Source organism: Harpia harpyja, chromosome 20 (genome assembly GCF_026419915.1).
Source record: "Harpia harpyja isolate bHarHar1 chromosome 20, bHarHar1 primary haplotype, whole genome shotgun sequence".
Classification (NCBI taxonomy): Eukaryota; Metazoa; Chordata; class Aves; order Accipitriformes; family Accipitridae; genus Harpia; species Harpia harpyja.
The window spans coordinates 20,919,779-20,947,036 of NC_068959.1; the positions used below are offsets into that span (position 1 = coordinate 20,919,779).

The following is a 27,258-nucleotide window of genomic DNA, read 5'->3' on the forward strand; positions in this document are numbered from 1 at the left end:
TGGACCTCACCTCACCTGGCTTTGTACTCTGCATGGGCACCCATCTGCCCTCCCTGCCCCAGACCACCTCTGCCAAGGGATGCTGGGCTGGTGCCACAGCCTGGTGGCATGAACCATGCCTCAGCAGGGACCAAAATGGTCACCCTCCATCAGTGATGGGGGGAGAAAGGGCAACGGTGCCTGAGACAAAAGACCCAATGGAGGGTGGGTCCCCTGCAGGCATCAGCCCCACAGCGAGGGGGCAAGGGTCCCTGGGCAGCGCCCGAGTGCAGGGAGGGCAAGGTGAGGGGGGATGGAGGGGTATAGCTGAGCGGTGCGGACAGTGCCCCTCACCCCGACCACCCACCCTCCCCCAGCCCATGAAGATGCACCAGGACTCCCTGGAGGAGCAGCAGGAGAAGGAGGTGGACGCCGATCCTGTCTATGAGGAGGTGGGCAACTTCCCTGAACTGGCCACGCTGGAGCTGGGGCAGGGGCTGCTGGCAGACCTGTCGGCCGTGCCCCCTGTGGACAGGTCCAAGAAGCCAGCTCCGTTCCCTGAGCAGCCCCCAGCCACGGCGCTGCGCTCCTCGTTGCCCGCCAGCCCAGCCCAAAGGGTGGCGGGTCCCCCCGTCACCAAAGCCCTGTCCCTTGAAAGGGGTTTGAACCTGGAGAGCGACAAAGCTCCAGCCCAGGGGCTCAGACCCACCAAAACGGCCTCTCTGGAGAGGAACATGGAGCCTTCCCTGGCACTGGCTGGGGACTGGGAGCAGGCAATCACACCAGGGAGCAGTCCCAGTGTGGAGACTTCCCTGGAGATCCCCAAGAAGAGGAACATGCAGTCTCCCTCACCTATCAACAACAAACTCATCCAGGAGCTCAGCAGCGTCATCCTCAGGAAGAACGAGGGCCAGCCACCGGAGCCAGGCCAGCCAGTGACGTGACCTGCCATGCCGAAGGGGTGGCCACCAACCTGGGGGTCAAGTCGTGCCCAGCGGCAGTGACAATGGATACCCCACGCTCCCACATCATGGAGTCCACACCTTCCTCCTCCTCCTGACCCTGGAGGTGGGCTGGAAGCAGGGACTGGTGAGGACCAGGGGACTAGTGGGGACCAGGATGCTGATCTGTGGTACTCCCTCTTGGGAGGGCTGGGGATGTTGCCACATGTGCTCTTGCTCATGGGTGGCACGTCTGTCATCGGGCCCAGCGCCGAGGGAAGCAAGTAACAGGGAAAATAAAAGCAGAAATATGGTGCCTGCACATTTCGGCAGCATGGCACGGTGTCAGGCAGGGGGGCATGCAGTGCCTGCCAGCATGGGGGAACACAGCATGATGTCCCCTCCGCAGCACTGGGTCCGTGGGGCAGGGTCAGGACTCCCAAGCCATCCCCCATTTCCCTTCTTGCATCTACCGTGGCATATTTTGGGTGGGGGTCAACAGAAGCAGGGCTGGCCGTGTGTGCCCAGCACGTAGTCCTGGCGATGGAGGACAGCTCCTGCTCAGCTGGGGTATTTATACCTGTTCCTTCCACCAGCAGGGAGAAATAAAGGTTTATTTGTACTCTGGAGGGTTTGGTCACTGCAGGAGAAGTGGTGAGGGATGCGAGGGTCTGGCAGGCGGGAAGATGGGAGTGCCAGAGCCAGGCACCCAGCCGGGGGACCCATGGGATGGGGGCAGTGCCAGCGGCATCAGAGGAACTGCAAAACTGGGGCAAAGTCCTGGTGAACCTCAGATCCAGGGTGGGATTTTCTGCCCAAGACTGCTGCCAGCCTGGGACAGCACGGCACTTTGTGTTGGGCACCAAGCTGCAGGATCCCCCCTTCCTGGGGCAGGGGAACACAGCCCAGTACCCCCTAGCCCTACCTACAGCTGGGTCTGCTTGCTGGACCTCAGGGGCAAGGCTGTCTTCTCCAAGATCCTCCCTACCAAGGTCTTGAGCCCCCCCCCAGGCAGCAGCTGCCTGCATCCCGGACTCAGCCCTGAAAATCCTGGGAGACATAAAAGTAAACAAAGGGATTGAAGCAGTTGTTGAAGGCACTGAGCACCAGGGCCAGGACCTACCAGATGTAGGTGACGTTGGTGCACCCTGTGGGCTCCAGCATGTAGTGGATGAAGACCAGCACATTGCTGGGGGTGAAGCAGAGGATGAAGACCAGGAGGATCAGGGCCAGGACACACACCACCTGCCCATAGCATCTCTCCTTGGCCAGCAGCCATGCCAGGATGCAGCTGTAGGACATGGTCATGAGCACGAAGGGCAAGCCAAAGCCCAGCCCCACTAGGAAGAGGAAATAGTAGATAAGGAACACTTGCTTATCCTTTCCTAGGACATTGTGGCACGTTGTGATGTTCAGGCTCAAGATATGATTTGTCTGAGGGTGCAAAAGCAGAGTGCTTATGCCCAGCCGCACTGCCAGTCAGATGCCCACACAGACGCCTGCCTTGCCCCATGTCCAGCTGGAGCCCTTCCACAGGAACGGGTGGACCACAGAGATGTAGCGCTCCAGGCCAATGCAGTTGAGGAAGAAGATGGAGCTGTACATGTGCCCATAGAAGAAGGCCACCGTGGTGTGGCACAGGTAGTCCCCAAAGAACCAGTGATTGCCCAAGAGGCGGTAGGAGATCTTGAATGGGAGCAGGAGGACAAAGAGCAGGCCAGCACTGGCCAGGTTGAGCAGGAAGATGGTGCTGGAACATCTCCTGAAGTTGGTCACCAGGACCCAGCAGGCCAGGGTGTTGGCCAGCAGTGCCACAAGCAGGACCACAGAGTAGAGGGCAGGGAGGAGACAGGTGGTGAGGGTGCTGTTGAGAAAAGCTTCCACAGAGGCACTGGGGCACATCGTTTCTTCTTGGGGAGTGAGGCGGATCAAGACTTGCCCTTTGTCAGGCACCGTGGAGGACACAAGGCATCAGGCTCAGCTGAGAGCCCCCTCCCACTGCCCCTTCCCACTCAGGACCACGCAGAAGATGTCACCCCTCCCTGCAGAGCCGCCAGCAAAAGCAGGAGCTGGCGTCTCCCTGCCCCATGGCAGGGGCAGCTCAGGACACAGAATCCCTTAACATCCTGCCACCCTCACCATGAGGAGCCATGCCACATCCTGCGCTGTCCACGCCGCTCGCCTGGCAGTGCCACTCCAGCGGTGCCAGCCCAGCTGGGCACCCTGCCCGCAGCCCAGACAGGCTCTGCTTCTGCGTGCCGCTGTGGGGACGCACGGCTCCGCTGACGTTCCTCTTCCTACCGAGCCCAGCACAACTGGTCCCCTGCAACCCCATGGGATCAAAAGGGCAGACAGATCAAAAGGGAAACCCACGCCAGGACAGGGTCAGGATGTGGCCACCCATGCCAGGATGGGAGATGTTGTCCCACCAGGGCTCCTGCCTCCTCCTCCTCCTGGCCAGCCTCCCAGCTCGGCCCCTGGCCACAGCTGGGGCTGCACATGCCTCCCCGTCTTCCTGTGGTCAGAGGCTTTTCACTGCATGCTCAGAACAAAAGTGAAGAACAGGAAGGTCCCAGGACACCAGACAAACAACTCCTGATCAAATCCTTTTTCTGGCTTGCTCAGAAAACACAGCCAGGCTTTGCTCCCCTGCATGTCACCCCTGGCTCCAAAAGCTCTATCCAGGTCGTCCCCAAGGACGCCGGGCCCCAGTTACATCCAACAGGTTTCCCGCAACCTCTGCCACCTCTCTGCATCCAGGGGACAGGAGAAATTCAGGATACGAGAAAAGTAACCTGATTTTTGCTGCCAAAAGGGGAAGGGTGGCAGGGTTTCAGGTCTTCACTTAGGTTTTCAGCGTGGACACTCAGGGAAGGCAGCAGAGCAGTGCCTTGAGCTTTCACTATGACACCCAGCTATCCCATCCAAGTATTCCAGGACACCATATCTGGGTATCCCAGTGAGGCCTCCCTGCCCTGCCCCATCACCCCCCGGACTCACCAAGGCACGCACTTGGGGAGAATTGGATGGCCAAGCCAAGCCAGGTGCAGCTGAGCAGGAGGGTGATGCAAAGACAGCAGCTGGGACATCTCTGCAGGGTGGCCTCTGCGCAAGCTGGGTCCACACAAATGCCACAGGCAGGGCTGGCCCCACCGTGCGTCACCGTGGCAGGACAGGCACTAGCCCACTCCCTGCTGGCACCCTTCCTCTTTCTCCTCCTCATCGTGCCTGTGTCCTGCCCACGTCCCCGTGGTGCGAGCGGCCAGGTGGGAGGTGGGGAGCACAAGATGACCGCCAGCTGCCACCACCACCGAGCACCTGGGGGACATCATTGAGGCTGGGGTGATTTCCAGCCACTAGTACACAATGGCACGCTGCAGGTAGGAGGAAGCAGACGTAAGTCAGCCATCAAAAGACTGTTGTGAACCGCAGCGGGCAGGTGGAGCTGTACGTGGGGCAGGAAGGAGGGAGCTGGCTCCCAGCTCGGTGATGCAGCACCCTGGGGACACAGGGCACTCTGCCTGCCCAGCCCTGCCAGGACCAGACATCCCCAGGGATCAATCACCTTGGTCGGCCTGACAAGCCAATGTCACCCTGTAGATGGGGCCGCCCTGCATTGTCCCACTCTGCTGTCCCCTTCCTGCCACCAAACTGGGTGCTGGGTGGCCCCTGGTCCATTTTCCTGGCTCCCTCCTGCAGCAGAGGGGCCATGGAGGGGAATAACAGACCTGGTGACACAGCCCCAGCCCAGCCTTGTGCATCAACATGCATCAGGGGAACCAGGACATGTGCAGCTGACCCCCAAAATGTCAGGGAAAGAGCAAGAAGGCGACAAAAGGGACAACAGGGAGATCCACAAGCTCTGCAGGAAGCACAGGCAGAGAAAAAGCAGGACAGAAAGAGAAATGAGAGCTGAAGGGGATGAGAGGGGGACAGAGGGACTGGGGGACAGATGAGGAAAGGGCTGGCTGGGGAGCCCTCGTGATTCCAGGTGCCTCCCACTGAATGCCACTGCTCGGCACTGTGACCGTGTCCCCATGGCAGGGTCGTGCCAAGCCAGGGGCCCTATGTCCTCCATGTGACACGAGACCCGACGTGTCCCTGTGCCCGGTGCCTGAGGGTCCACTGCCCCACATACCCCCATACCCCAGGATCAGTGCCCCAGCACCCCACACCTCCCCGTGCCCCTGCACCCCACGTGTCACCACATCTCAGGACGAGTGCCCTGTGTGTGCTCATGCACAAGGACTTGGTCCCCAGCATTCTCAGTGTCCCTATGCCCCAGCACTCCCCACACCCCCCTGCCCAAGGACATGAGCCCCAGTGCTGCTGATCACCCCATGTCCCAGTCTCCCTGTGTTCCCTTGACCCCATGTCCCCATGTTCCTGTCCCCCTACCTCCCCATCTCTCCATCTCCCCATGTCCTTGTGTCCCCATATCCCCAAGTCCCCATCTCCCCGTGTCCTGGTGTCCCCATGTCCCCATCTCCCTGTCTCCCCATGTCCCGTGTTCCCGTGTCCCCATGTTCCCGTGTCCCCTTGTCCCCTTGTCCCCATGTTCCCGTGTCCCCTTGTCCCCATGTCCCCGTGTCCCCTTGTCCCCTTGTCCCCATGTTCCCGTGTCCCCACATCCCCATCTCCCTGTGTCCCCTTGTCCCCGTATCCCCTTGTCCCCATGTCCCCGTGTCCCATTGTCCCCTTGTCCCCATGTTCCCGTGTCCACACATCCCCATCTCCCTGTGTCCCCTTGTCCCCGTATCCCCTTGTCCCCGTGTCCCCATGTTCCCGTGTCCCCATGTTCCCGTGTCCCCGTGTTCCCGTGTCCCCACGTCCCCGTGTCCCGTGTCCCAGCGCCGCGGCGGGACGTGCAGCACTGACCACCAGGCGGCGCGCGGGGCAGGGCGGTGGGCGCGGCTTGCCTGGCGCGGTAGGCGGTGCTTGCCCGACGGGAGGTGTCGCTCGCCTGAGAAAAGGGGCGGGCCGAAGGGGGCGGTGCTTGGCGGCGGGCGGGCCACCCGGGAGAGGGAGGGGCGGAGCCGCGCGGAGGGCGGAGCGGGGCCGGTCCCGGCAGTTCCGGGCTCTGCGCACGCGAGGCGGTGGCGGGGGGGGGGGAACCGGGATCGGGATCGGGACCGGGACCGGGACCGGGACCGGGACCGGGACCGGAAGCGCAGTGATGCAGCCGCCGCCGCGCAAGGTGAGCGCGGGGCCTGGGCGGGGCACCGGGGCGGGTCCCGGCACCGGGAACGGGCGATCGGGACCGGGTCCTGCAGCGGGGATCGGGAGTCCCCCCCCGGCGGACCCTCGCCGGGGCTGGGAAAGCGGGGCCGCGGCTGGGCGGTGGCCACCGGCACCTGCAGTGGCACCCGGGGAGGGGGGCAGCGGGGACCGGGACCGGGACCGGGACCGGGACCGGCGGGGGCAGGGCACGGCCCCCGCGTCCCAGCCCGGCCGGGGACGCAGCGGTCCCCGGGCGCTGAGCCGTGCCGTCCCGCAGGTGAAGCTCACCCAGGAGCTGCGGGTCCACCTCCTGGAGCAGCTCTCGGGCCTGCAGGGCAAGCAGCAGCGGGACGCCGAGCTGCTGGAGGACATCAGGTAGGGTCCCCCACGCGTGTCGTGTGTCCCCGCCCCGAGCTGAGACCGGCCAGCTCATCCCACGTGCGGGCCAGGGGCCAGCCTGCCAGGCACGGCTCACCTTGAGCCTGCCGCATCGAGGTCGTGGGCTCCATCACCCGCCGGGGGAGCCAGATGGGGACATCCCGGTGCGGGGTGGTGGCAAGGGGGTGATGGCCAGGGTGGCCCATCACCGCCCCCCCTGCGTGGGTGCTCGCCTGCCCCGCGTGCCCTCTCCCCACAGGTCCTACAGCAAGCAGAGGGCCGCCATCGACAGGGAGTACGGGCAGGTAAGGAGGTTGTCACCAGTTTCAGGACCGATGGCCCGGGGAGGCACCAGCACCGAGCCCCCTCCTTCCCATCCGTCCCATGCAGAGTGTTCGGTGCCGGGGCAGGGCACGGCCCCACGCAAGCAATGGGAAATTATCTGAGCAAAGCGGAGCTTGGCTGCTCTGTGCCGGCCATGGAGGGCAGTGGCAGATGGGTTCAGCATGGGGGGGACACCAACTGTGTTAGGGCACCCGCTAGGGTGCTTTGCTGAGCACAGCGTGGCCCCAACCTCGGGTGTTTTGGGGGCCTGGATGGAAAACCTTGTGGGGGGGAGGAAACTGCTCGGCTCCGCTGTCTGCTGGGTCATCACAGGGCTCTGCTCTTAAATGTCAGAGCCTGGGTTTGCTCCATGAGACATCCCCACAGCATTCCCTGGGGACACCCTGCAGCAGATATGACCTCCCTGTTCGCCTGTCCCCTGCCCGTGGCCAGGTGCCAGGTACCCCACTCCTTCCCTTCCCCCCCTCCAGGCTGGGGGGGACCGTCCCCCCAGGGTTGGGGTCTTGCTGTGCTTGGCTTTGCTGGGGGCTCCTCTGCCTCTGCCTCAGCAGCTGGTGTCCCCTTGCCGGTCCTCCATCCCAAAAGCTGCAGTGGGTGTTCCTTTCATGGTGGTGGCTGCTCCCCAAAAAGGGTTTCTCATGGGCAGCGTGATGGGGTCCCTGCTGACACCAAGCCACTGTGGGGTGTGTGTGTCCCCTGCTCTGGGGACACACATGGGGTGGGCAGCCGGTGTGGGGGAGCCCAGTTTTGGCCCCGGAGTTGTATGGCAGGGTGCTCAGGTACCTGGCAGGGTTGGGGAGTGCCGGTGACAATGGGTCTGTCTACAGGCGTTGCAGAGGCTGGCGAGCCAGTTTGTGAAGAGAGACTGGCAGCGGGGCCGCAGCGAGGCTGGCGACTCAAGGTGGGCTGGGGACAGGGATGGGGATGAGGGGCTGGGGCTGACTGCATCCATCTGTGGCCCTCCCAGCTGGGAGATGCCTAATGCCAATCAGGATTTGGGTGCCCTGGGGCTGCAACCTTGGGTAGGATGTCCCCAAGCATGTGCTACCTGACTCGGAGGGGACTGCAGGGGTTGAGGGTGCTGGCTGTGCTGTGAGGCACCTGCGAAAGCTGGCAGAGAGGCAGGAGAGTACCCTTCCCTGTCTTAACCCTCGTGCCCACAGGAGTGCAGTTGCTGTCTGGAAAGGCATCATCGAGGGGACCGCGCATGCCGGGCAGGTCCATGTCACCGCTTCGGAGAGCTACCGCACCCTCGCCGCGGAAGCCGCCCGGACTGCCCGCCTCTCCAAGGAGAGGATGCTCAAAAAGGTACTGGGGCGAGGACATGTCCCCTGTGCCTGGGTGGTGGGGACAGCTATGTCCCCCAGCTGACGCTCCCTGCAGGGCATCGAGCGGCTGCAGAAGGCACAGGCGGAGCTGCTGGAGACAGTGAAGGAGCTGGACAAGGCAAAGAAACAGTTCACCCACCTCCAGCGGAGCAGTGAGGTAGCCAAGGACAAGGCGGCCGACGTGGAGGCTCGGTGAGCAGAGGGGACCGTGGTGGGGGGCTGCCACGGCCACAGCATGGTCTCACATCATCTCCAACCTCCCCAGGCTCCGGAAGAGCGACCGGCGGATATTTCACACAAAGGCCAGCCTGCAAAAACTCAGCGCCAAGGTCAGCAGTGCAAGGGGGTGGGGGGGTACCCAAGCAGAGGGATGTGGGGGGACATGGGGTGGTGGCCCCCACCCCATCACCAAGCCCTGCTCTCCCCGTCCCCGCAGTTCTCAGCACGACTGGCCGAGCACTCGAGGCAGCTCGTGGGGGTGCAGAACGAGTATGGCTTCGCCCTGGTGTCTGCCACTGCCCACCTGGAGCATTACAGGCGGGTGGAGCTGCCCGCCGCCATGCAGGTAGGAGCTGCCTGGACCCCCCCACCTCCACTCCCTGGGGTCCCGCAAGAATCATCTCCCCAGTGCCACTGGGAGGGTGTGCAGCAGGGAGGGTCCCGCTGGTGTGGGGACAGGGCTGACTGCCCTGGGGGGGGTCAGGGATGCTCCCCATGCTCCCCAGGGGGATGCAGGCAGTGCTGGGGGAGTTTCCCACTCGTTTTCCCCCCAGGCGCTGGATGGTGACCTCTACGAGCGGCTGCGGGAGCACTTGTCGGCAGCCAGCCGGACGGAGGTGGAGACCTGCCGGGCTACGCGGGACTGGTTCCAGGGCATTGCAGAGGCATCCTCACGGGTAATGGCACCCGGCCCGGGAGCTGCGTGGGGCAGGAGGCGGCGGGCGAGCCCCTCGGCCCCATGCTGCTCTCCTGCCGCAGGTGTGCCGGGAGCAGGACCTCCTCCTCTTCCTCCAGGACCACCCTGCCTTCACCCTGGCCCCAGAGCAGCGCTTCCAGCTCACCGGGGTGGAGGAGGTAAGGGGGGGGTGGGGGGCATGACATTACGGCGGGGCGGTGGGCACAGTCAGCCCCTTCTCAGCCACCATGTCCTCGCTCAGGTGTGCCTGCTGCCACCTGAGGACGACAGGGCCAGCCTGGAGAAGGAGGCACGGCGCTGGGCCACGCGGGTGGCTCGGGACCACAAAAACAAGGCACACAGCGAGGAGGTGGGTGCTGTCCTTCCCCACGGGGCATGGTGGGGGGCTCAAGGAGGGGCTTTCCCTGCCCCCTACCAGCTCCCACCACCTCGCTGACCCACCCAGTGCCCACCCAGGTGCTGCAGCGGCTGGAGGCCAGGCGGCAGCAGGTCCCGGAGGTGGAGGCGGCCACCGTGGAGCGGCAGATGGAAGAAGCAAGGGAAAACGTACGGAAGGCGGAGGTGAGTCCCCCAGGCCAGAGGCTCTGGGTGGCTTCAAGGTCTGTCACCCCCGGATTGGGGGACGCAGGGATGAGGAGGTGTGGAGGCTGGGCATGTGGTGCTGGGGGTGCTTCACCATCATGGCAACCACACTGGGGACCGGGGGCAATGGAGCTTGCTGGGCTGTCCCCCCACCCCATAGGTGTCCCTTTAGACGTTGACAATGTGTGTGTGTCCCCAGGTCAGCCGAGTGAAGGCAGAGGCACGGCTGGCGCTGCTGCGGGCAGCGGGGCTGGACGTGGACACTTGGCTGGCGGGGGCTATGGTGGGGGCGGGTGAGGAGGTGCCCACAGGGCTGGATCTGGCTGAGTTCGATGACTACGAGGACAGTGATGAGCTGGAGGAGGACGATGAGCCCGGCCCTGCTGCCCGCACCTACCCCTACACCTGCCGGGTGATTTTTGGGTACCAGGTACAGCCACAGCTGCCTGCCCCTCACCCTGCCTGCCCAGGGCCGGCACCCCCAGCCTCCCTGCCACTTTGTCCCCTGTCCCCTGCAGGGCTCTCAGGCAGACGAGCTGTCCATCACCCAGGGCGAGGAGCTGGAGGTCATCGAGGATGGGGACGCAGAGGAGTGGGTGAAGGTGGGAGCAGGCTCAGTCCAACCCCCATGCTGGGGGGACACGTTTTGGAGGTCCCCAGGGCTGTCCCCGCCCTGGGGGCTGAGATGGTCACACGCTTTCTGCCCCTTCAGGCACAGAACAAGGCAGGTCAGGTTGGCTACGTCCCTGAAAAGTACCTACTGTCCCTGGGCGGTGAGCTGGGGGCTGGGGCTGGCCCCCCGGGACCCTCTGCCCTGCACCGCCAGCTCTCCAACATCATGGCTGCAGAGCTGGTCCTGGAGCCCGGAGGTGGGTGCCGGGGTGTCACCTCCCCTGCAGAGGGGGACAGATGCGCAGGGCTGGTGCCTGGGGGATGCTGAGCCCCTGCAGCAGCAGCACTGGGGGGTGCCAAGCCCTCACCCCATCCTCCCCGCAGCCTGGCTGGTGCGAGCCCTGTATGACTACGAGGGACAGAGCCCTGAGGAGCTGAGCTTCCCCGAGGGGGCCATCATCCGGGTGCTGCCCCGTGCCCCCGGCGAGGTGGACGACGGCTTCTGGACAGGCGACTTCGATGGCCGCGTCGGTGTCTTCCCCTCCCTGGTAGTGGAGGAGCTCACTGGGGGCCAGGGAGCAGCTGGGCAGGTCGGTGGCAGGAAGATCACCACGTCCCCTTGGCGTGGGGCAGCCCCCTCCGTCTTGTGCCGTGGCCGCTGGTGGGTGGACGCCCTCCCTGCTGTTCCCATCCTTCTTGGCTCTGTCTTTGCAGGAGCTGCCATCGCCATCCCCGCCACCCTTCTCCCCTCCTGGCCTTGTGCCCGGGACCAGCCTGGTCCCCAGCTCCTCTCCTGAAACACCACTGGGAGGTGAGTGCCGGTGGGGGGGCTGGGAAAGGGGATGGGGGTTTGTGCAGAGAGCTGGGCTGAGCAGCCGGGCCCTTCCAGGTTGCAGGCAGGATGGCACAGGCAGCGGGCAGAGCTCTCCAGACCTGGCAGCCACCCGCCTCCGGCCGGTAAGCCCCATCACAGCAATGCCGTGCCCCCCAAACCTGCCCCCAGTCCTCCCGTAACGGGGAATAATGCCACCCGTGTGCTTTGGGGAGGTCTGAAGGGGGGGCAAGCGGCCTCGGCGTGGTGGCACCGCTTCTCCTTTCCTCTCTCCGCAGCTCCGCGCACCCCCCCCACCGCCCGGCAGAGCCCCCGAGCCTGACCCCGAGCTGCACTTCAGCTGACCCGATGTGTTCCCCTGTCCCTCCCGGCTCCTGTCCCGGCGGCAGGGACTGGCACAGCCCCATGCTCCAAGCTGGTCTCTTTGGGGGCCGCATCCTGCCCAGCGCTGCTTGCAGAGTGGTCCTGCATCCCTATACAGCACAGGGCATCCTGGCAGCCCCTTTATCGGGGTGCTCAGTGCCATGGCCGGGCCCCACCTCACCCAGCTCTTGCCTCTGCCCCTTCTGCCTGGCATCGCCTGTGCAACCCCAGTGCAGCCCTGGTTCCCCGGGGGGGGGCTCAGCCCCGGGGCCCTGCCTGCCCCCCAGGCACCTCCCTGCAGGCAGGAGTGGGCAGGTGGGGGCTGTGCCCCAATAAAGCCAGTTGACTCTGCTGAGGGGTTCAGCAGCTTTAATGGTTTTAGCTTGTCTATGTACAGTGCGGTTACACACCAAAGCTCGCCGCTGGCACCAGAGCTGCCCGCTGGCCTGGGCGGGGTGCGATCCTGCCCCCAGGGCCGGGCTGCGGCCCCTCCTGTGCCGGGACAGGGCTGGAAGCTCCTCTCTCCGCCAGCATCTCCCGGGGACCTGCAGGGTCCCTCGCCGGTGCAGGATTTGTGCCTGAGACCGCTCTGCGTGGCAGGGGTGCCCTGGAGGGCTGAACTCTGCAGTGAACATGCCGGGTGGGTGGGGGGGTGCTGCCCCCTGCCCCAGGGGGTCTTGAGCCGCTGCCTCCATCCCTGCCCCTCGCTGCAGCCCCCTCTGATGCATCTTCCCCCCAGCGCTGGGGGGCTGCAGGGGCTGGGTGGGCAGCGGGGACTGGGTGCTGTCCTGCCCCTGCCAGGCCTGACGGTCCCCCAGGGGGGGTCTCCGGGGCAGGTGCGGTGGGTGGGAGTTGGGTACCTATTGCCAATGGGATGGGGTCTGGCGCCGAGTGCGGTTGTCTGTAACGTCGGCGCGTCACTCCGGCCATGCCAAGCGCGTAGCTGCCCACCCGGGGCCGGGGCCAGCTGCCCTGCGGTCTCCCCATGGCAGAGCCCCCAGCCCAGCATGGGGGCCGGGGGCTGCGCGCCTCCCGTCCATGCTCCAGACGGGAGCGGAGAGGAGCTGTGGGGAGAGGGGCAGGATGGGGCTCGTCCCAGCGGCCGTGGCATCCCCCACGCCCAGAGCCAGCACAGCCGGCAGCCAGCGGCGCTGCCTGTGGCTGGGCACGCAGTCAAGAGGCCCTGCCCGTGCGGGACCCGGCGCATTGGGAACCGACCCTCTTGGAGAAGGGGTTCACCCTCTCTCCACCACCGGGCTGTGACCCACTGGGGCAGGGGCACTGCCAGTGCCTTCCCACCCCACCCTGGACATCGCCCCAGGGGCTGGGGACAAGCACTCACGTCACACGGTTGCTCCTCGGTTGTGCACCGCGGCGCTGGGCTCCTGTGGGAGGGAGGAGGGATGTGTATGTCAGCGCTCTCGTGGGAGCAGGGTGCTGGTCCGAGTTGGGACAGGATGGCGGCTCTGTTGTCCACAGCAGTCATGCACAGGCAGGTGTGCACAACCCCACTGAGGCTCCAGGAGCTGACTACAGACTGAGCCCCATCGCCTGCAGGGCATCTTGAGCAGCAGCTAACAACCCTTGTGGTGGCCCTGGCTGGGACCTAAGGGACAAGGGATCGTCCAAGCAGCACCAGGGCTCGGTGGCAAACATCCCAGTGAGGTCCCATCACCATTCTCCTGGGACTCTGTGTCCTGGAGCATGCTGAAGCAACACCCCAAAGCCTGGCACAGGGTCTAAGGCAAGAGCCTGGCACCACAGGTGGGACAGACGAAGAGGAGAAAATCACAGTGTTCCTGGACTTGTCTTCCATGCACATCTTTCCCTGGAGATCAGGGGGGCCATGGCCATCTCCCAAGGCATCGTGAGCCATGGGAGAAAGGAGGACCTGTCACCACCTCTCCAGATCTCTGGAGAAGAGCTACAGCCCATCGGCTCTGTCTGGCGTGGCTGCCTTAGGCTGCCCTTCTCCATAAAGCAGCTCAAAGCTCCAGCCTGGAGGAGCCCAGATCCTTCCAGCCCAGCCACCAGAAAGCAGAGGGACACAATAAACTCAGTGTGTTCCTGCTTTTTCCTTAGCCTACATTTAACTAGGCACCTTTCCCCACGCTCACCTTGGTAGGGTGACATTACACCACGTAACTTCCCCCAGTCCCCTTCCATGAAAATTGTCTTTCTCCAATTGCAGAACCACAGGCAAGCGCGTGAGCGAACGTATTGGGAGTCTGCTACCACCACTGACAGCATCATTTGCTCAGTGGTAACAGCCCAGAGGCAGTGGTGGGGAGCAAATCCCCCAAATTGGGCCATCGACAGCCAAGGAGATGGTGTCCTTGCAAGTGCTGCCCTGGAGCTCTCTAGCACATCCAGCAAGGTGGTTGGGAGATACTGGGGTGCTGGGAGCCCCCCAGCTCTGGCCAGGGTGGGCTGTTCTCCTCTCTGAGCACAGCCAGCACCAGCCCCTCCAGGGCAAGGAAGAACAACCAAGAAAGGACCAGTTGGCTTCACCATTTCCTAGACTTCAAGGCAAGAAAGGCTCCTGGAGACATCTGTCCCTGCCTGTACATTGCTGGCCGTGTTGAGCCCCAGCACTGCAGTGAAGCTACAGTTCTGGGGAAACCAAGCTGTGTGCAGCAGCAGGATTCCCTCAGGTCAAGAAAAAATGATCCCAATGTATGACCTCAAAGAGCCCAACCATAAAGGAAAATGCATCCCTTGCTTGAGGGGCAGCTGGCTGCAAGTCAACCAGTGACCTGCCTTTTCCCTGCGGTGTGGATACCAGCAGGGTGGGAACTGTCACGGTGACTCTGCATGCTCCAGACAACAGAAAGCAGATGGGAAAATGCAATCAAAAAAGGTAAGCAGAAACAGGGTGGGCAGGACAGGGCAGGTTCCATGCCACAGTGAGCCCAGCACAAGCCTCGGCTTGCCTGTCCCCGCTGCACAGCTCATGCCACCACACTTCTGCTGGTTGATCTTGTTGGCAGCAGGACTTGGGGTGCTGTGCCACAACCCTTCAAAACCTCCAGCCCAGGGGACCACACAGGGACAAGGAAGAGGAGGAACCTACCTGCTGCCCCATGTCTTCCACTCCAGACTGTTTTCTGCTGCTGTCGTCTCTTCCCAACTCATCAGCCTGTTCGTGCAGACTCAGGCTCCCATGAATATCCGACACTTCATCTGCCGACCCCAGTCCGGTCTCTTCCAGGCAGATGCTGGCTCCTTCCTGCACCAGCTCTCCTGGGATGCTGGGACTCGACCCTCCCAGCACCCGATGGCTCAGGAGCTTCCGCTGGCGGCTCGCGCTCCCAGGAGCAGTGCCAGCATCCTGCAGTGAGCCTGCCACGCCAGACCCCTTGCCCGCCCGTCTGCTGTCACGAGTGCCGGAGCTGGCTGGTGTGTTCGGGGCTGGAGTGGTGGAGCGGCTCTGCTCCCCACCCTTGCTGCTCTGGGTACCCTTCTGGACGGCTCCGTTCTGCAGGCCACCCATGGGGACAGTCCCATTGCGAGCCCGCTCGCGCTGGAGCCGGTCGCTGCTGTGCTCCAGCTCCTCCGTGCTCGGCTCCCGGCTGCCATCTGGCAGGGGACCGTCCTGCTGCTCGTGGAAAGTGGGTTTCTTCCCGATGTGTGTGACACGAAACCTGGAATGGGGGCAGGACAGATCAAAATCCTTTCCCTCCTCTCCCCCAGCTGTATTTCCAGCTTGCCTGCACCTCCAACCTTGGATGTCCTCTTTTCGTCATTGACCTGTGCTGATCTCCAACCTTTCAGAACAATTCAACACCACCGACCCCCACTCTAGCCATGCCCCCACTGACTTAGCCCCATTTTCCCCTTCATTTTTAGCAAAACAAGTATAAAGAGAAAGATGAAAAGGTCAGTCCAGATGTTGGCTGGTGCAGACCCTGCCAGCCTGTCCTCCCTGCAGCAAGATGGGTCACAGCTCTTGGAAATGCTCCAAGATGAAACCTGGGTGAACAGGAGCTGGTACAGAAACTCAGGTGTTGATTCAGAAGGTGAAATGCAAACTGGCTAAGCCTGGTGAGGAGGGGGTGGCCATGCAGATCTGCATGGATGTTGCACCTAGTGACTGGCTGCCATCAGGGGAACAAGAGCCAGAGTTTTTGGCAGACAGTACTCCATAAGTGAGGGCAGGGACAGGGTTTCGGCAGAGCAAGCTATATTTGGGTATGGGGATCAAAGGCAGGAGTTGCTGTTTGGCAAAAATCTGCCAGAGCACATTTTGCACCACCCCCTGGAGTGATGGATGGTACCTAGGTGGTTCACCAAGATTCCACCATGTACCAGGTAACGGCTCAGAGCTCCAGGATAGGCAGGAGAACAGCTGCAGAAGTTGGTCTGACACCCTCAAAGGGTGCATTTATAATCAGAGGTAATGTAATATTGCACGTGGGGAGAAGAGAGAAGTTAGAGATCTACCATAACTTTCTGATTTGTGAGGGGTAACACATAGGCAAAGCCTGAAAGTCTGAATTGTACGCGAGCTGGTTGTGTCTAATGCTGTGACTCCTCTTCGTAAGCAATGCAAGCCACTGCTGGACCAGCAGATGGGAAATCTCTTCCACAGTGAGCTCGTGTCCACCAGCCAAAGAGCACTGATCCCACCACAGAGACCTCATGCAGCCCATGGAAACTCACCCAGCAACTGCTCTCCCTGCACTTCAGACACACACAGAGAAGCTGCAGATGGCCCTGGCTCTGCTGAGGTTCAGCTGTGAGCCAGCATCAGGGCAAAATACAATTTCAGCAGCAAAGTCCAAGCACTTCTGGGGTTGAAAGAAGAACAAGACCCAAAGGTCAAGCACATGGCAGTACAGCCATTCTGAAGGAAGAAGCTGAGAAGAAAGGTCTGAGAGATAAGAACTGATGCCAGATGAGATGCCAGAGATGAAGGAGACCACAGCCAGACTGAAGACCAGATGGTAGTCCGCAGACAGTACAGACCCCTCAGGACTGGAGTCAGAAATGCTGCTCATGATTGGAAGGGTCAAGAAGATAAATGCTTCAGCTCTGGACGAAGTACCCACAGGACTGCTCGGGTCAGGCTGAGAAGCAGCAATGTGACCTTTCTGGTCTATCCAGATATTTGGAGACAAGGCACCAGTGTTGCGATTTGGGAAGACCAAACAATGTCCCAGTCCCAAAGAGGGATGAGGAGGAGGCACGAGTGGCAGGATCATTTCTTGGCAATGCCATTGAGCAATGTCAGCCTGGAAGAGCCAGGAACAGATTCAAAAAGCAGGCAGGGTTCAGACTGGAGGGGACACAAGAAGTAACATAACCAACCTCTGGATGGTGAGGGGAAAGGCAGGAGAGCGCTGGCTGTCTACCTAGTCAGCATTGCTAAGGCGTTTGATTCAGTGGGACGTGACATGTGGTGGCTAACTGGGCTAAGGACGGAGGGTAAGACGCAGGTGCTTTGGTGGATGAGCTCTGCCGCTGACAACAACTGGTTTAGGGAGAGTCCTAAAATAAATAGTAAATCATTCAATAATGTAAGAGTACAGCTCATATAACCCTGATTACCTCAGAAGTATAGAATAATTTAGGTGTGAAAAGCCCTCAGGAAGTTTCCAGTCCAACCCACTGCTTGAAGCTGGGCCACCTCCCACCCTCAATCAGGTTGCCCAGGGCCCTGTCCAGTCAGGTTTTGGAAATCACCAAGGATGGAGATCCCTCCACTCCTCTGGGCCCTGTCCCAGGGCTGCACCATTCGCAGGGTGAAATAGTTTTTCCTTACGTCTTTTCTGGATTTCTCTTGTTGCAAATTGTGGCCATTGCCTCTTGCCCTTCCCTGTGCATCTCTTGAGAATAGTCTAGCTCCATCTTCATTTAAACTCCCCTCACCCCTTTGAGCAGTTTTAGAGAGCAATTAGATCCCCCCCTTATATGTCTCCAGGCTAAACAAACCCCATTCCCTCAGCAGCTCCTCACATGCCACATGCTCCAGCCTCTGTTGATCTTGGTGAACCTTCAGTAATCTCACTGCTTTCCACTCCTTTAGCAATGAGCCTGTGCCTACCAGCTGGGGACCAGACTCAGTCAATGAGCTTTAGGTAATTGGAAAAGGGGCTGGACTCTCAACCACTGTGTCCAAGACAAAAGCAATAGCAAAAAAATAGAGAGAACAAGACCTGAGGATTGCAACAGAAGAGGTGGTTTAAAGGAGCTTTTGTATGTAGGGTCAGTCATGAGTCAAAGTACTTCATGTAATCAAGATATTTGTAGTAAATATGACACAGCAAGGGCAGTCCCAGAAAAGTCATCCAGGATCTGAAAGAGCAGAGGGGCCAGCTTGGAAATGAGAACCAGAATTTGGAGGTAGTTTTGTACCTCATGGGCATATAGGCCCCTTAACAGTTGGACCTCATACCAAGGAGATTCAGGAAGTGGAAACTTTTAAAGTACAACCTTGGAGAAATGTAATTACTGTCCTGTTGTGAAGGTTGATGTGATGCAGGATATTACAAAGATAAAGACAGAAAACCAAGATTTGAGGGAAGGTCCCTTTAGGAAAGGAGATGTCTTCTCCAGCACTCAGACGTGAGTGAGAGGAGACTGAGAAGAGCATGGACAAAGGACACAGAGGAGTGGATGGAGCTGGGCACCACGCAGGGAATGAGATTAGCCATGAATATGCAACTGTGCAGAGATCTGGCTTACCAAACACCACCACCAAGGACAGCTGACAGCAACAGGCAAAGAGGAAGCCAGAAGCTGTCAGTCTCCAGAAGGTGTGATCTTAGCTGGAGTTCAACATGGGGAGGTCCAGCATGTCTCTCCCCTTCACCAGCTCCCCATCAAGCCCCCAATTCACCTCCCTACTGAGACTCCTAGCTGTGATGGTGGAAAAACCCACACCCCCTGATGCTCACTTAGGCTCAACATCACCATGAAAAGACTTTCTGGGCCACAACATGCAGCTTCATCAAGGCTTAGGCCCTGAATGAAGACCTGCTGCAGGATCTGAGCAGAGCAGAGCTTTGTGTCTCACAAGGGTGGCCATCCAGGGACTGCAGTTGTTTGTCACCCTGCGCTGGTCACCACTGCAGTAGGGAGCTGAGCCCTGGAAGACTTTGCTAAAGGTCTTGTGCATGCTAAACCTTTCTACCGGGGAATGGGGCAACCTGTGCAAGACTGCAGATTGTACTAAAGGTTACTGACTACACAGACACCACAGGAAGCTGAGGAAGTCCCTTGAGGCGAGACCAGGTGGGGACTGGAAAAGTATTTGTGGGAAGTATGAGGTACACTCCCCTATTCTTGTATTCCTGCCATGTCATCTAATTACAGTCATCATTGGAGGCAGTGACCTGGAGGAGCACATCCACTCTTTCATTCTGATGCTGGTGGCTGGTAACTTGCACCTGGGACCTGCTGTCACCTCCTCCCTCTCCTAATGAGATCCCTAAAACCTCGGGTCACTGCCCCTGTTGGGCAGCAAGAACCCTGCTTGCATGTAACTGGGACAGCAGGCTTTGAAAGGACGTGGATTTGGGGCTCTGCCCAGCACTGAGTCAGCAGGACAAGCCAGGCTTGAGTCACCTTCCTGGAGAAGGAGGGAAGCCACCAGTGTGTCATGGCCTGCCACACACCACAGGCATTTCCAGGTGCAAGAGGCACCTGGGTCCTTGGAACTCCCAGCTGCGGAACTACTGCTGGAGTGTCTAAACAGGGAAGAGCAAGAGGGTGCCTGGCATGGGGCAAGTGGGGAAGGGGAGAGGAATAGGGGAACTGAGAACACTCTCCATGATGCTTGCTCCATCAGAGCAGACGGGCCTTGTCTGGCAAGGCTCATTTAAGTACCTGCCCACTGAGAAGACAGTAGTCTCTCCAGGATGCATCCTGCCTTTGCCATCCTTGGACCGTCCTTGTCGATGCAGTGGGTGCCTCTTCCTCTTGCTGCAGTGGATGCAGGGGGCCTGCGTGGAGCCCAGATGCACTGTGTGGTGATGTGGTGGGCCCCCATCCTGGCTGTTACGGTGGGGACAAAGGCTGCAATAGGAGAAGGACATGACAGGTTGTGTTACCTGGAGAAGACTTCCAGCCCTGGTGCAGCCTCACTGCAACAAGCCCTGAGAAGCAGCAGCTCTGGAGGGGACCTCCTCTGAGAACAGAAATGAGGAAGAGCTATTCCCCTTGACACTGGGGTGAAGTGCTCATTGCCACCCTCAGGTGAGCAGGACTTCTTGTTGGGAAGATGCTTTATAACAAGCTGGAAAGGGGCTGGCTGCAAAGTCACCAGAGCAAGGTGATACCCAAAGGTTGCTTCTCCCTTATTCTGCAGGAGCCACAAGCTGGTATAGGCTTCCCTCACCTGGGCACTGGCACTGGGATGTCCCCTTCATTGTCCCCCAGCATCTCCTTGAGGGCCTCTGCATTTGCTGAAGAGAGAGGAAAAAAGGGATGCATCAGCCAAAGTGGACAGCATGTCTCCAGGCCAGCTCTAGGAAATGCTCACCTTCATTTTGTATGATGCATCTCACAATCTTCTCCACGGTGTCCTCGTTCAGCTCCTCCTCTTCATCTGAAAAGAGAAAACATGGCATGGAGGGCTGGGATTTGGAGACTTAGCTTGCCAGTCCCTCCCCAGGAGCAGTCACATAGACAGATGACGTGCGGAAAACAGACTCCACAATCAGTGAGATTGTAAAGTAGGTATGTTTATTCAGCGCTGGGCCGCACGGGGGGTAGTCCCACCAAAGTGTCCCCTTGTCTCACAGAGAGGTTGGAGAGGCCTCCTGTCCCCCATCACGCTGGGAACCCCCTGGAGAACACCAGATCCCTCACCCTGGAAAAGAAATGGCTAAAATTGCAGCCATGTGTACAGGGAGACAGGGGTTGTGTTGCTCCTTCAGAACTGGGGAGCATCATGAGAAATGAGTGGGAAGCAGGTTCGAAACAAGCCAAAAGAGGAGGCTCCTTGTGGGGACAGTTCAGCCCTGGAGCCCCTGGCTGCAGGATGCTGTAGGTGCTAAAAGTCTCCAAGAGTAAACAGGACAAGTTCACAGAAAAGAAACCCACTGGGGCCTGTTAAACATGGAGAAACCATGTCTGATGGAGAAAGCCCCAGAGCTGCACAGCTGCTAGAAGCTTAAAAGAATATGCTGTGGAAACTTAGCTCGGTGTCTGCTCTATCATGGTATTCATCCCAGCACTCATTGCAACCTGCTTCTGGCCACTGTTGGAGGCAGGAGGCTTGGCTGGCTGGACCTTCAGCCCAGTCTGCAGTGTTATGTGTTCCTATGAGCAGGTCAGAGCTGTGGTCTGGCAGGCAACTGCCTCAAAGAGCATGGTCAAGGGCTGCCACTATGATCCTGGAAGCCCATGGAGATGCTGTGGCATCTCCAACAGGCAAAGCCAATCCTGGAAAGTTCAAACACTGTCTCCATGTCATGTGCAGCTGAGTCATTAAAGCGAGAGGAGGATATCCAAGGACACCTGGAAGCTCCTGCTGTGTCTGTGGGTGAGCTGGAGGAGCCCCATTTCCCTCCCATGCACAAGAAGTGGCAGCAGGAGGTGCTGATCCTCCCAAGCATTGCCAATGCACAGAGAAGCTGGAGGAGTTATGTAGCACCATTTGGCCATTTTCAGTTAAGGAAGCAGCCGGAGGAACGTGTAATGTGTCTTCTCCATTTCAGCAGGGACTCATGAAACCACCAAACGACAGAGCTTGCTTGGACCAGGGTCTAGTTTGCACCCACGCTTGATGCTGCAGTGACTTCCCAATGCAACTACCCAAGAGCAACTTACGGTGGCCTGAAGCGATGGAGAAAAACCCTAAAGGTCCCCTTGGGGCACAGATCCCAAGGAAACACCCCTATTCCTCTGGCCTGTGTGAATACAACAGGGACTAGAAGAAGACATGACCAATAGCAAACACCATGCTGGCTCCGTGCTGGACCTCCTAATGCTAAAAGGGCAGAGGGAGAGCTTGTGCCCTGTCTGGGGGATGCTTTCCTTGTAGGGGACATGGGTTATAATTCATGTGCTGGGGATTCGGCAGGTCCTGGCTGTTCATCAGAATTACATTCTGGTGATAACGCTGCTTTGGGAAGAGCCAGACGCTGGTTCCCAACTCCCTGGCACCACCAGCCTTCGCCAGCCTGTGGAGCCGGCAGATCAGAGGGCTCTCCGGGCTGCACACTCCCAGTCCCCGGGGAACACCACGCTGCTCTCGCCACACCATCCCTTTTTTCCAACCCAGCAGCATGTGACAGGTAACCCTCCCAGCCTCAGGCCACATCCCAGAAGCATGTTTAAGGAGCATCAGTCCACACGGGGCGAAAGGCATCACCCGAGCCCCCACCAAGCCCCCATTGCCCCAGCACTCACTGGCCTGGAGCTCCGCCAGCACGTCTTTGTTATCTGGGTCGAGCTCGTCCCGGAAAGTCCGGCACCGGTAACCCTTCTTCTTCAGGACATGGCAGATCAGGAAACCCACCAGCCCCATGATGAAGAAGACGAGGACGAGGAGGAAGACCATAGACAGGCTGTGCTGGGGGTCTGACTCCCCATCGTCAGTGCTGTTCTGGTCTGACATGCGGATCTAGGAGAAGGGGGAAGGCAGCTCAGAGACCACAGTGCTCGCCCCCCGCCAGGCTCCTCGTGCCCATCCTCCTCTTCTTCCTCCTGTCCACCTTGGGCAAGAGCCAGCCTCCAGCTTGGGGTGGGCTGCCAAGGGCTCATCTCTTGCCCTGCAAGGTCCGGCGTGGTGGAGGACCCCAGGGAGGAGAGGGCAGGCCGGAGGAGGCTCCCTGCGGTCTCCCAAGGACACCGCTGCCCCACACGCACCCAGCAAGAGGCATCCCAAGGGCAGCGGCGGCGGCAGCACCATCCCCGCAGGCCTGCCTGGCTCCGGGCTGCGTCGCTCCCCCGTCCCTTGCGGGCGGCTTCCCAAGGGCACCGGTCCCCCGGCCTCCCACGGGATCTGCGGCGGGCGGCATCACCCCGCTCGCCCTTGCGGGACAATGAGCATCCTCACCGCACCGCGCCGACCCGCTCCCCCCCCCGCATCCCTCGCTACTCACGGCCGAGGGCCTCCGCCGGCAAAGGCAAAGGCAAAGGCAGGGCAGGCGGGGAGCCGCGGCAGCCGGGCCGGCGGAGGGCTGAGCCGGCCGGCAGCCCCTGCATCGTCCGGCCGCAGAACCGAGCTCGCTCCCTCCGCCCCAGGTCCCCTGGGCTTTCCCCGACTCCCTCCCCGGGGGAGCTCGGCGCTCAGCCGCCCGCTCGCCGGCTCTGCTCCCCGGCGCAGGCAGGGTCTCCTCTGGCCGTCCCCCATCCCCGCTGCTGCGGCGGTACCTGGGCCTGCGGTCCTCCGCAGCGCTCTCCTCTTCACCTTCACCTGCCTCCTAGCAACCCTGCATCCCTGTGGCTGGGGACCGTGGCAAACATCCTCTGGCCCCCCGGCTCCCGGCTGCCTGCCTGCCTTCCTCGGGAAGGATCCAAGCCGCTTCTGGCTGCCGCGGCAGCCTCTACCGCTGGCTGCCGGCGAGAACACCCGCCTGTCCCAACCCCGGAAAAATCTCTCCGAAGCGGTTTCGGCGGATGAAGGTGCAGCGAGAAGCTCAGGGAAATGCCGGCAGCTGCAGTGGGGAGCAAACAGGAGTGCCGCTCAGGGAAGCCGGCGCTGGAAAGCTGCTGCCCGCCCCGGGGCGAATAACCTCACCCACATGCAAGCCAGCCCCGACTTCCCCTGGCACCCTCCTTTCGGAAGCTCTCGGCAATTTTTAGAGCGCCGAGTTGTGGTGATGGGAGGGCAGAGGGGTGGAAGTGGGTCTCAGCGAGACCAGGACCGGTCCCACACTAGTGTGTGCAGGGGGACAGGGGTGCAAACACCCTCAGCATGATCACAGCACCGAGGAGGTGGGGGAGAAGGAGCCCCAGGAGACCCCGCAGCCCAAGAGACTGACCCAGCCCAACTGTCTCTCCCTTCTTCCTAAAAAAGGGATGGCTAAGCCATTTGAAATCTCCAGCCGTGGTGGTCCCATGACCCCCTTCTCCATCTCCACCACATTATCCTCACTCTGGGAGGCTTCACCCAAATCTCCTTTGCTACTGCAAATTAGGCTTGCTCCTTTCTGTCCTTCGCCCACCTGCCAGTTCTCCACCCAGACCTTGAGAAGCACACGCAACCCTTGAAATCCCTCCCACCCCATCTCTACTGAAGCAAGTGTCTATCTATATAAATATTCATTTGTAGGAGTTATCCCACCACACTCTGTGTTGCCATGAGGCAACCTGCAACTCCTCCAGGCTTTCAACTATGCAATGATGAGAGCTCCTGTCCTTCTCTGCAAGTGACCAAGAGTCGATTCTCAGGAGCCCAGGAGCCTCCTCCATCACCACGACTTCAGGAGGTCACCGCATCGTAGATGCCACCCATCTGTCTGCTGTTCTGGCAGGGAGGCAGGCCCTAAAATGGACAAACTATGGCAAGGAAAGACCACAGGCAGCAAGGCTTACTGCTCCTGCCATGCATTGCTAGGGCTGCGGGAGAGGAGAGGTCTCCTGATGCTGGACCAACAAGCTGCAACATCATGCGAGTCTCTGCTGATCAAGACCTTAAAGGCAGTTTATTCCTTGCCCTTGTTTCTTCAAAGCAGAGGACCTTGCGGGTCTGGGTTTCTGTGGAGCCCTGAGGGGATGTAGTCATGGTGAGCTTATTCCCATTTTCCTCGTGCCCACGCACACTGTCCTGCACAATAAATCGCTCTTTCTCCTCCCGGCCATTCCCGCCCACCCAACGCATTGCTGCACCCTACCCCCCTTCCAGCCTCCAGCCATGCCAGGCAAAATGAGCCCAGGTTTCTCAGCCCTCCCCGCTTCGAGGGAAGATTCCCATTTTCCCACAGCCTCTGGTGTCAAAGCATTTCCACAACCTGGGGGGCACAGGATGGCACAGCAGCCCATCTGGGGACAAATCCTGGCCTCCGTGGGGTGAACCGGGACAAGGAGGGGGCTCCACTACTGTCAAGCTGCTCCCGCCCAGCTCTGCAGCTGGGTTATCCCAGCCGATAGTGTTTCTCTTCCCGATGCTCCCTGCCCCATCCTGTGCCCCCGGTCTCCATCCTGCTTCCACCACCCCAGCCTCAGCATCCCTCCAGGCTGCTCAGTCCTCATCCCACTGTGGGACCTCATTAGCACTTTAGTGGCCAGACCACAAGCCTTGTCCCATGCAGTGCCTTGCCAGTGACCCAGAAAAAACACCACGGCTCCTCTCTGCCTCAAGACCAGCCAGCATGACAGGCATGAATCCACACAGCTGAGCTCTCCCTCCCAGACAGGCTGGCCATGTCAATCCCACCCAGTGGGGACAGTCCCTGCGTGGAGCTAAGCCCCACACCATGGCAGGGAGGTGTGAACACGGCTGTGGGCTGGATGCTTGTGGTATGTCTGGAGGCTGGGCTCTGCATCCTCTGTCTCCTCCTGCCCCCGTACCAGCTCCTGTCCCCATCCCGTACGACCCCACCAGCCAAGGCAGTGCAAGCTGAGACACAACGGCAATCTGGCCAGAGCTCTGGGGCCGGCAGCTGCCTGCTTGCTGCCTGCCTGCTGCACTCAACACCACCATCCCCCTGCCCTTCCTTCCCAGGTCACCCAGTCAGGGGTCCCCAGTGGGAGCAGGCGTGAATCCTGGGGGTCCTTGGAGGCTTTGGTCCCTCTCGTGACATTGCCTGGAAACCCTTAAATTTTAAGCCACTGGATCAAGAGGTGGCTGGGGAGGGAGGGGACAGAGCAACCGAGGAGAGTGTGGAGGGACAGCAATGTCCCCCATCACCCTGTCCCACAGCCAGCTCCAGTCCCAGTGTATTGCCATGTTACCTCTCGTCCGCTTTCTTCCCGCACCTCCTCCGTAGTCATTATGACAGACGTCACCCCACGAACAATGTGAATGCGCCCGCTCAGGGGATTGTCCGCCACGGCCCCACTGGTTGTCCACGTGGCAGCTAAACAGGCCAGATCGCCCGGCTCCAGCAACCCCATGGGCAGGCTCCTCCTGGGGTCTTTGCTACGATGCTCAGCCCAGAAATTGCCATCATCTTTCCAAAAATGCTACATCCCATCATGTCAAACATGTCTCTGAAACTTAAGCCCTTATTTAAGTTTTTCAAACATCCCCAGCAAGCTAATGGCCTTTAAACCACAGCCTGGTTTTGTTCTCTGAGCACAAAGAGCATCTAAAAATATCCCTCTCCGATGCTTTCTTTGCACTGCTCCAAGACCCGTGAAGATGCCTGGAGCAGCAACCAGCTTCCAGAGTGAGCTCAGCCAGCAAAGCAATCCCCACTGGAGGCAAGGACGTGTTTCTCCCCTCTTTGCCCCTTTCCCCCAGCCAGGCAGCTTGGCCATGCCACTCAGGCGGCTCGGTGGCCCCAGCCAGACGCTATCTGGTGGCAGCACCTTGTGGAGCAGCGACTGGGCTATCGTCATGCCGAGTGAGCAGCCCCCACCGAGACGTCAGTGCACTCCACGCATTTGCTGCTACACCCTTGTTGTTCAGCATGTTTAAAGCCTATTTATTTAAGATGGTGGATGCTGGGCTCAGTGGTCACTGTGCCAGGGATCGCAGCTCTGAGCGTCCCTGATCACAGCTGTGCCCTGTGGGGTCACAGCCAGAGGGTCCCGGCGTCCCCCAGAGCATCCTTGCTCCGTGCTCAGGAGCTGGCATCCTAAAGGGAAACAGGCATGAGGAGTGCTGTGGCGGGAGCAGTGTCCCAGCAGTAAGTGGCAGAGCCAGCAAGAAGCATCATCTAATCCCACAATTTAATTGCACCTTGACACTAGTTTTCGCACCTGCTTGTGGCCAGCATAGCACCCAAAATCCCATGCCGTCCCACCATTGCCTTGCTGCCCTGCCAGCCCCATCCCGCACACCCTGGGCCATGCACATGTGAAGTTCCCCTTGCTGCAAACCGAGGGGTTTCCCTCCCGCACATTTATTACCCAGCATCAAAATCCCGTCGCTGAGAAGCCAGGAAACATCCCAGTGGTGATCTGCCGTAGTCTCCATCCTTAGCCAGATCTTGGTGTGCCCCTTGGGGGTCCTTGCCCTTTGCCTGCTCCTCTCTGAGACCCCATTTTATTGCAGGTTGTTTAGGCAGCCTGCCTCAAGTGCAGCATCCTTTGCCCCCAAAATCCATCCCGCAGGAAGCAATCGGGCAGGAGACTGGCAGAACCAAGTCCTTGCCAAGCGCCAATTTCAGTTAATTTGTTTTCTGAGCCTTTGGGCAAGACTACCTGCTCCTTTCATCCTTTCTTCTTTCCAGCCCACAGGAAACAGATTTTTGCCGCCAGCGTCACTTGCGACACGGCCCCGTCTCCATCCCTCGCTGGCTCTGGGTGAGGTTCAGGGTTTTTCCCCGGTTCCACGTGGCTGCTTTCTTGTACACAGCAATTTTTCCGCCCAGCTTTTGTCCTCTGCCGGCCTCGTGGTGCCTCCCTGTCCCCCACTCCCTGCCAACACCGGCAGGTTATTTTCAAAGGCTGCCAGCAGTCAGGAGGACCTGTACGCTGGCGGGGCAGGATCTGGGAGGGCTGCTTGGCCGGGTGACAGCCGGCAATGGGTCCCTGTCCCTCACAGCTCAGGGGGGATGCTCCCCAGAAGGGGATGAGTCCCACCAAGGTGTGGGTACCCTACAGGAACCCCGCCGTCCCGTCTCCCGTGCCCTCAGTGGGTGGGCTGCGGCAGCCGGGGGGTGACTGGTGGAGGCTGGGGGTGATTAGGGGGCAAGTGGG

General features: G+C 60.4%; 3 protein-coding genes and 1 pseudogene across 15 annotated transcripts in view; 2 read left to right on the forward strand and 2 right to left on the reverse strand.

The window, feature by feature from the left end:
* Positions 1 to 1,547, forward strand: part of ARAP3 (ArfGAP with RhoGAP domain, ankyrin repeat and PH domain 3) — a 25,433-nt gene extending 23,886 nt beyond the window's left edge. For 3 of the 5 annotated variants that reach the window (XM_052816415.1, XM_052816417.1, XM_052816416.1), the window contains one exon: positions 357 to 1,547. In XM_052816415.1, coding sequence (XP_052672375.1) covers positions 357 to 923 — 567 coding nt within the window. In that variant the 3' untranslated portion in view covers positions 924 to 1,547. The remainder of the gene's footprint in view (positions 1 to 356) is intronic. The other 2 variants (XM_052816418.1, XM_052816419.1) reach the window with 2 other exon arrangements.
* Positions 1,527 to 4,631, reverse strand: LOC128154979 (proteinase-activated receptor 3-like; annotated as a pseudogene).
* Positions 4,632 to 6,013: 1,382 nt separating this feature from the next.
* On the forward strand, positions 6,014 to 11,847 carry FCHSD1 (FCH and double SH3 domains 1). Of its 3 annotated transcripts, XM_052816437.1 has the most exons (19): positions 6,025 to 6,117; positions 6,418 to 6,515; positions 6,778 to 6,823; positions 7,691 to 7,764; positions 8,027 to 8,171; positions 8,247 to 8,383; positions 8,457 to 8,520; positions 8,628 to 8,756; positions 8,965 to 9,087; positions 9,170 to 9,265; positions 9,349 to 9,456; positions 9,564 to 9,668; positions 9,889 to 10,119; positions 10,208 to 10,291; positions 10,402 to 10,558; positions 10,686 to 10,891; positions 11,016 to 11,112; positions 11,191 to 11,258; positions 11,412 to 11,847. In XM_052816437.1, the coding sequence occupies exons 1-19, from the start codon at positions 6,097 to 6,099 to the stop codon at positions 11,475 to 11,477; spliced, it is 2,055 nt and encodes a 684-aa protein (XP_052672397.1). In that variant the 5' UTR covers positions 6,025 to 6,096; the 3' UTR covers positions 11,478 to 11,847. The 3 variants fall into 3 exon arrangements, with proteins under 3 accessions (XP_052672396.1, XP_052672397.1, XP_052672398.1); XM_052816436.1 differs by having other exon boundaries at positions 6,014 to 6,117; positions 11,016 to 11,258; XM_052816438.1 differs by lacking the exons at positions 6,418 to 6,515; positions 6,778 to 6,823.
* A 1-nt stretch (position 11,848) lies between these two features.
* Positions 11,849 to 27,070, reverse strand: RELL2 (RELT like 2). Of its 7 annotated transcripts, XR_008239506.1 has the most exons (9): positions 25,345 to 25,937; positions 21,856 to 22,069; positions 19,982 to 20,047; positions 19,838 to 19,904; positions 19,327 to 19,515; positions 14,570 to 15,140; positions 12,839 to 12,881; positions 12,357 to 12,560; positions 11,849 to 12,118 (listed from the first exon to the last, which is right to left on the reverse strand). XR_008239506.1 is itself a non-coding variant. In XM_052816442.1 (8 exons), the coding sequence occupies exons 2-7, from the start codon at positions 22,061 to 22,063 to the stop codon at positions 12,840 to 12,842; spliced, it is 1,143 nt and encodes a 380-aa protein (XP_052672402.1). In that variant the 5' UTR covers positions 22,064 to 22,069; positions 26,761 to 27,070; the 3' UTR covers positions 11,849 to 12,560; position 12,839. The 7 variants fall into 7 exon arrangements, 6 of the variants coding, with proteins under 6 accessions (XP_052672402.1, XP_052672403.1, XP_052672399.1 ...); XM_052816442.1 differs by lacking the exon at positions 25,345 to 25,937 and adding an exon at positions 26,761 to 27,070 and having other exon boundaries at positions 11,849 to 12,560; XM_052816443.1 differs by lacking the exon at positions 25,345 to 25,937 and adding an exon at positions 26,467 to 26,748 and having other exon boundaries at positions 11,849 to 12,560.
* Positions 27,071 to 27,258: the final 188 nt, after the last annotated feature.

Bases quoted from the DNA above. Each gene is read 5' to 3' on its own strand.
- RELL2 (XM_052816440.1), bottom strand. From the start codon at position 25,506: ATGGGGTTGCTGGAGCCGGGCGATCTGGCCTGTTTAGCTGCCACGTGG. The intron at 22,070-25,344 runs GTAACATGGCAA...CCCTTCTCCTAG, and splicing joins GGGAAGAAAGCGGACGAGAG to ATCCGCATGTCAGACCAGAA. The intron at 19,905-19,981 runs GTGAGCATTTCC...CTCTCTCTTCAG, and splicing joins ATGCATCATACAAAATGAAG to CAAATGCAGAGGCCCTCAAG.
- FCHSD1 (XM_052816436.1), top strand. From the start codon at position 6,097: ATGCAGCCGCCGCCGCGCAAG. The intron at 6,824-7,690 runs GTAAGGAGGTTG...GTCTGTCTACAG, and splicing joins TCGACAGGGAGTACGGGCAG to GCGTTGCAGAGGCTGGCGAG. The intron at 9,669-9,888 runs GTGAGTCCCCCA...GTGTGTCCCCAG, and splicing joins AAAACGTACGGAAGGCGGAG to GTCAGCCGAGTGAAGGCAGA.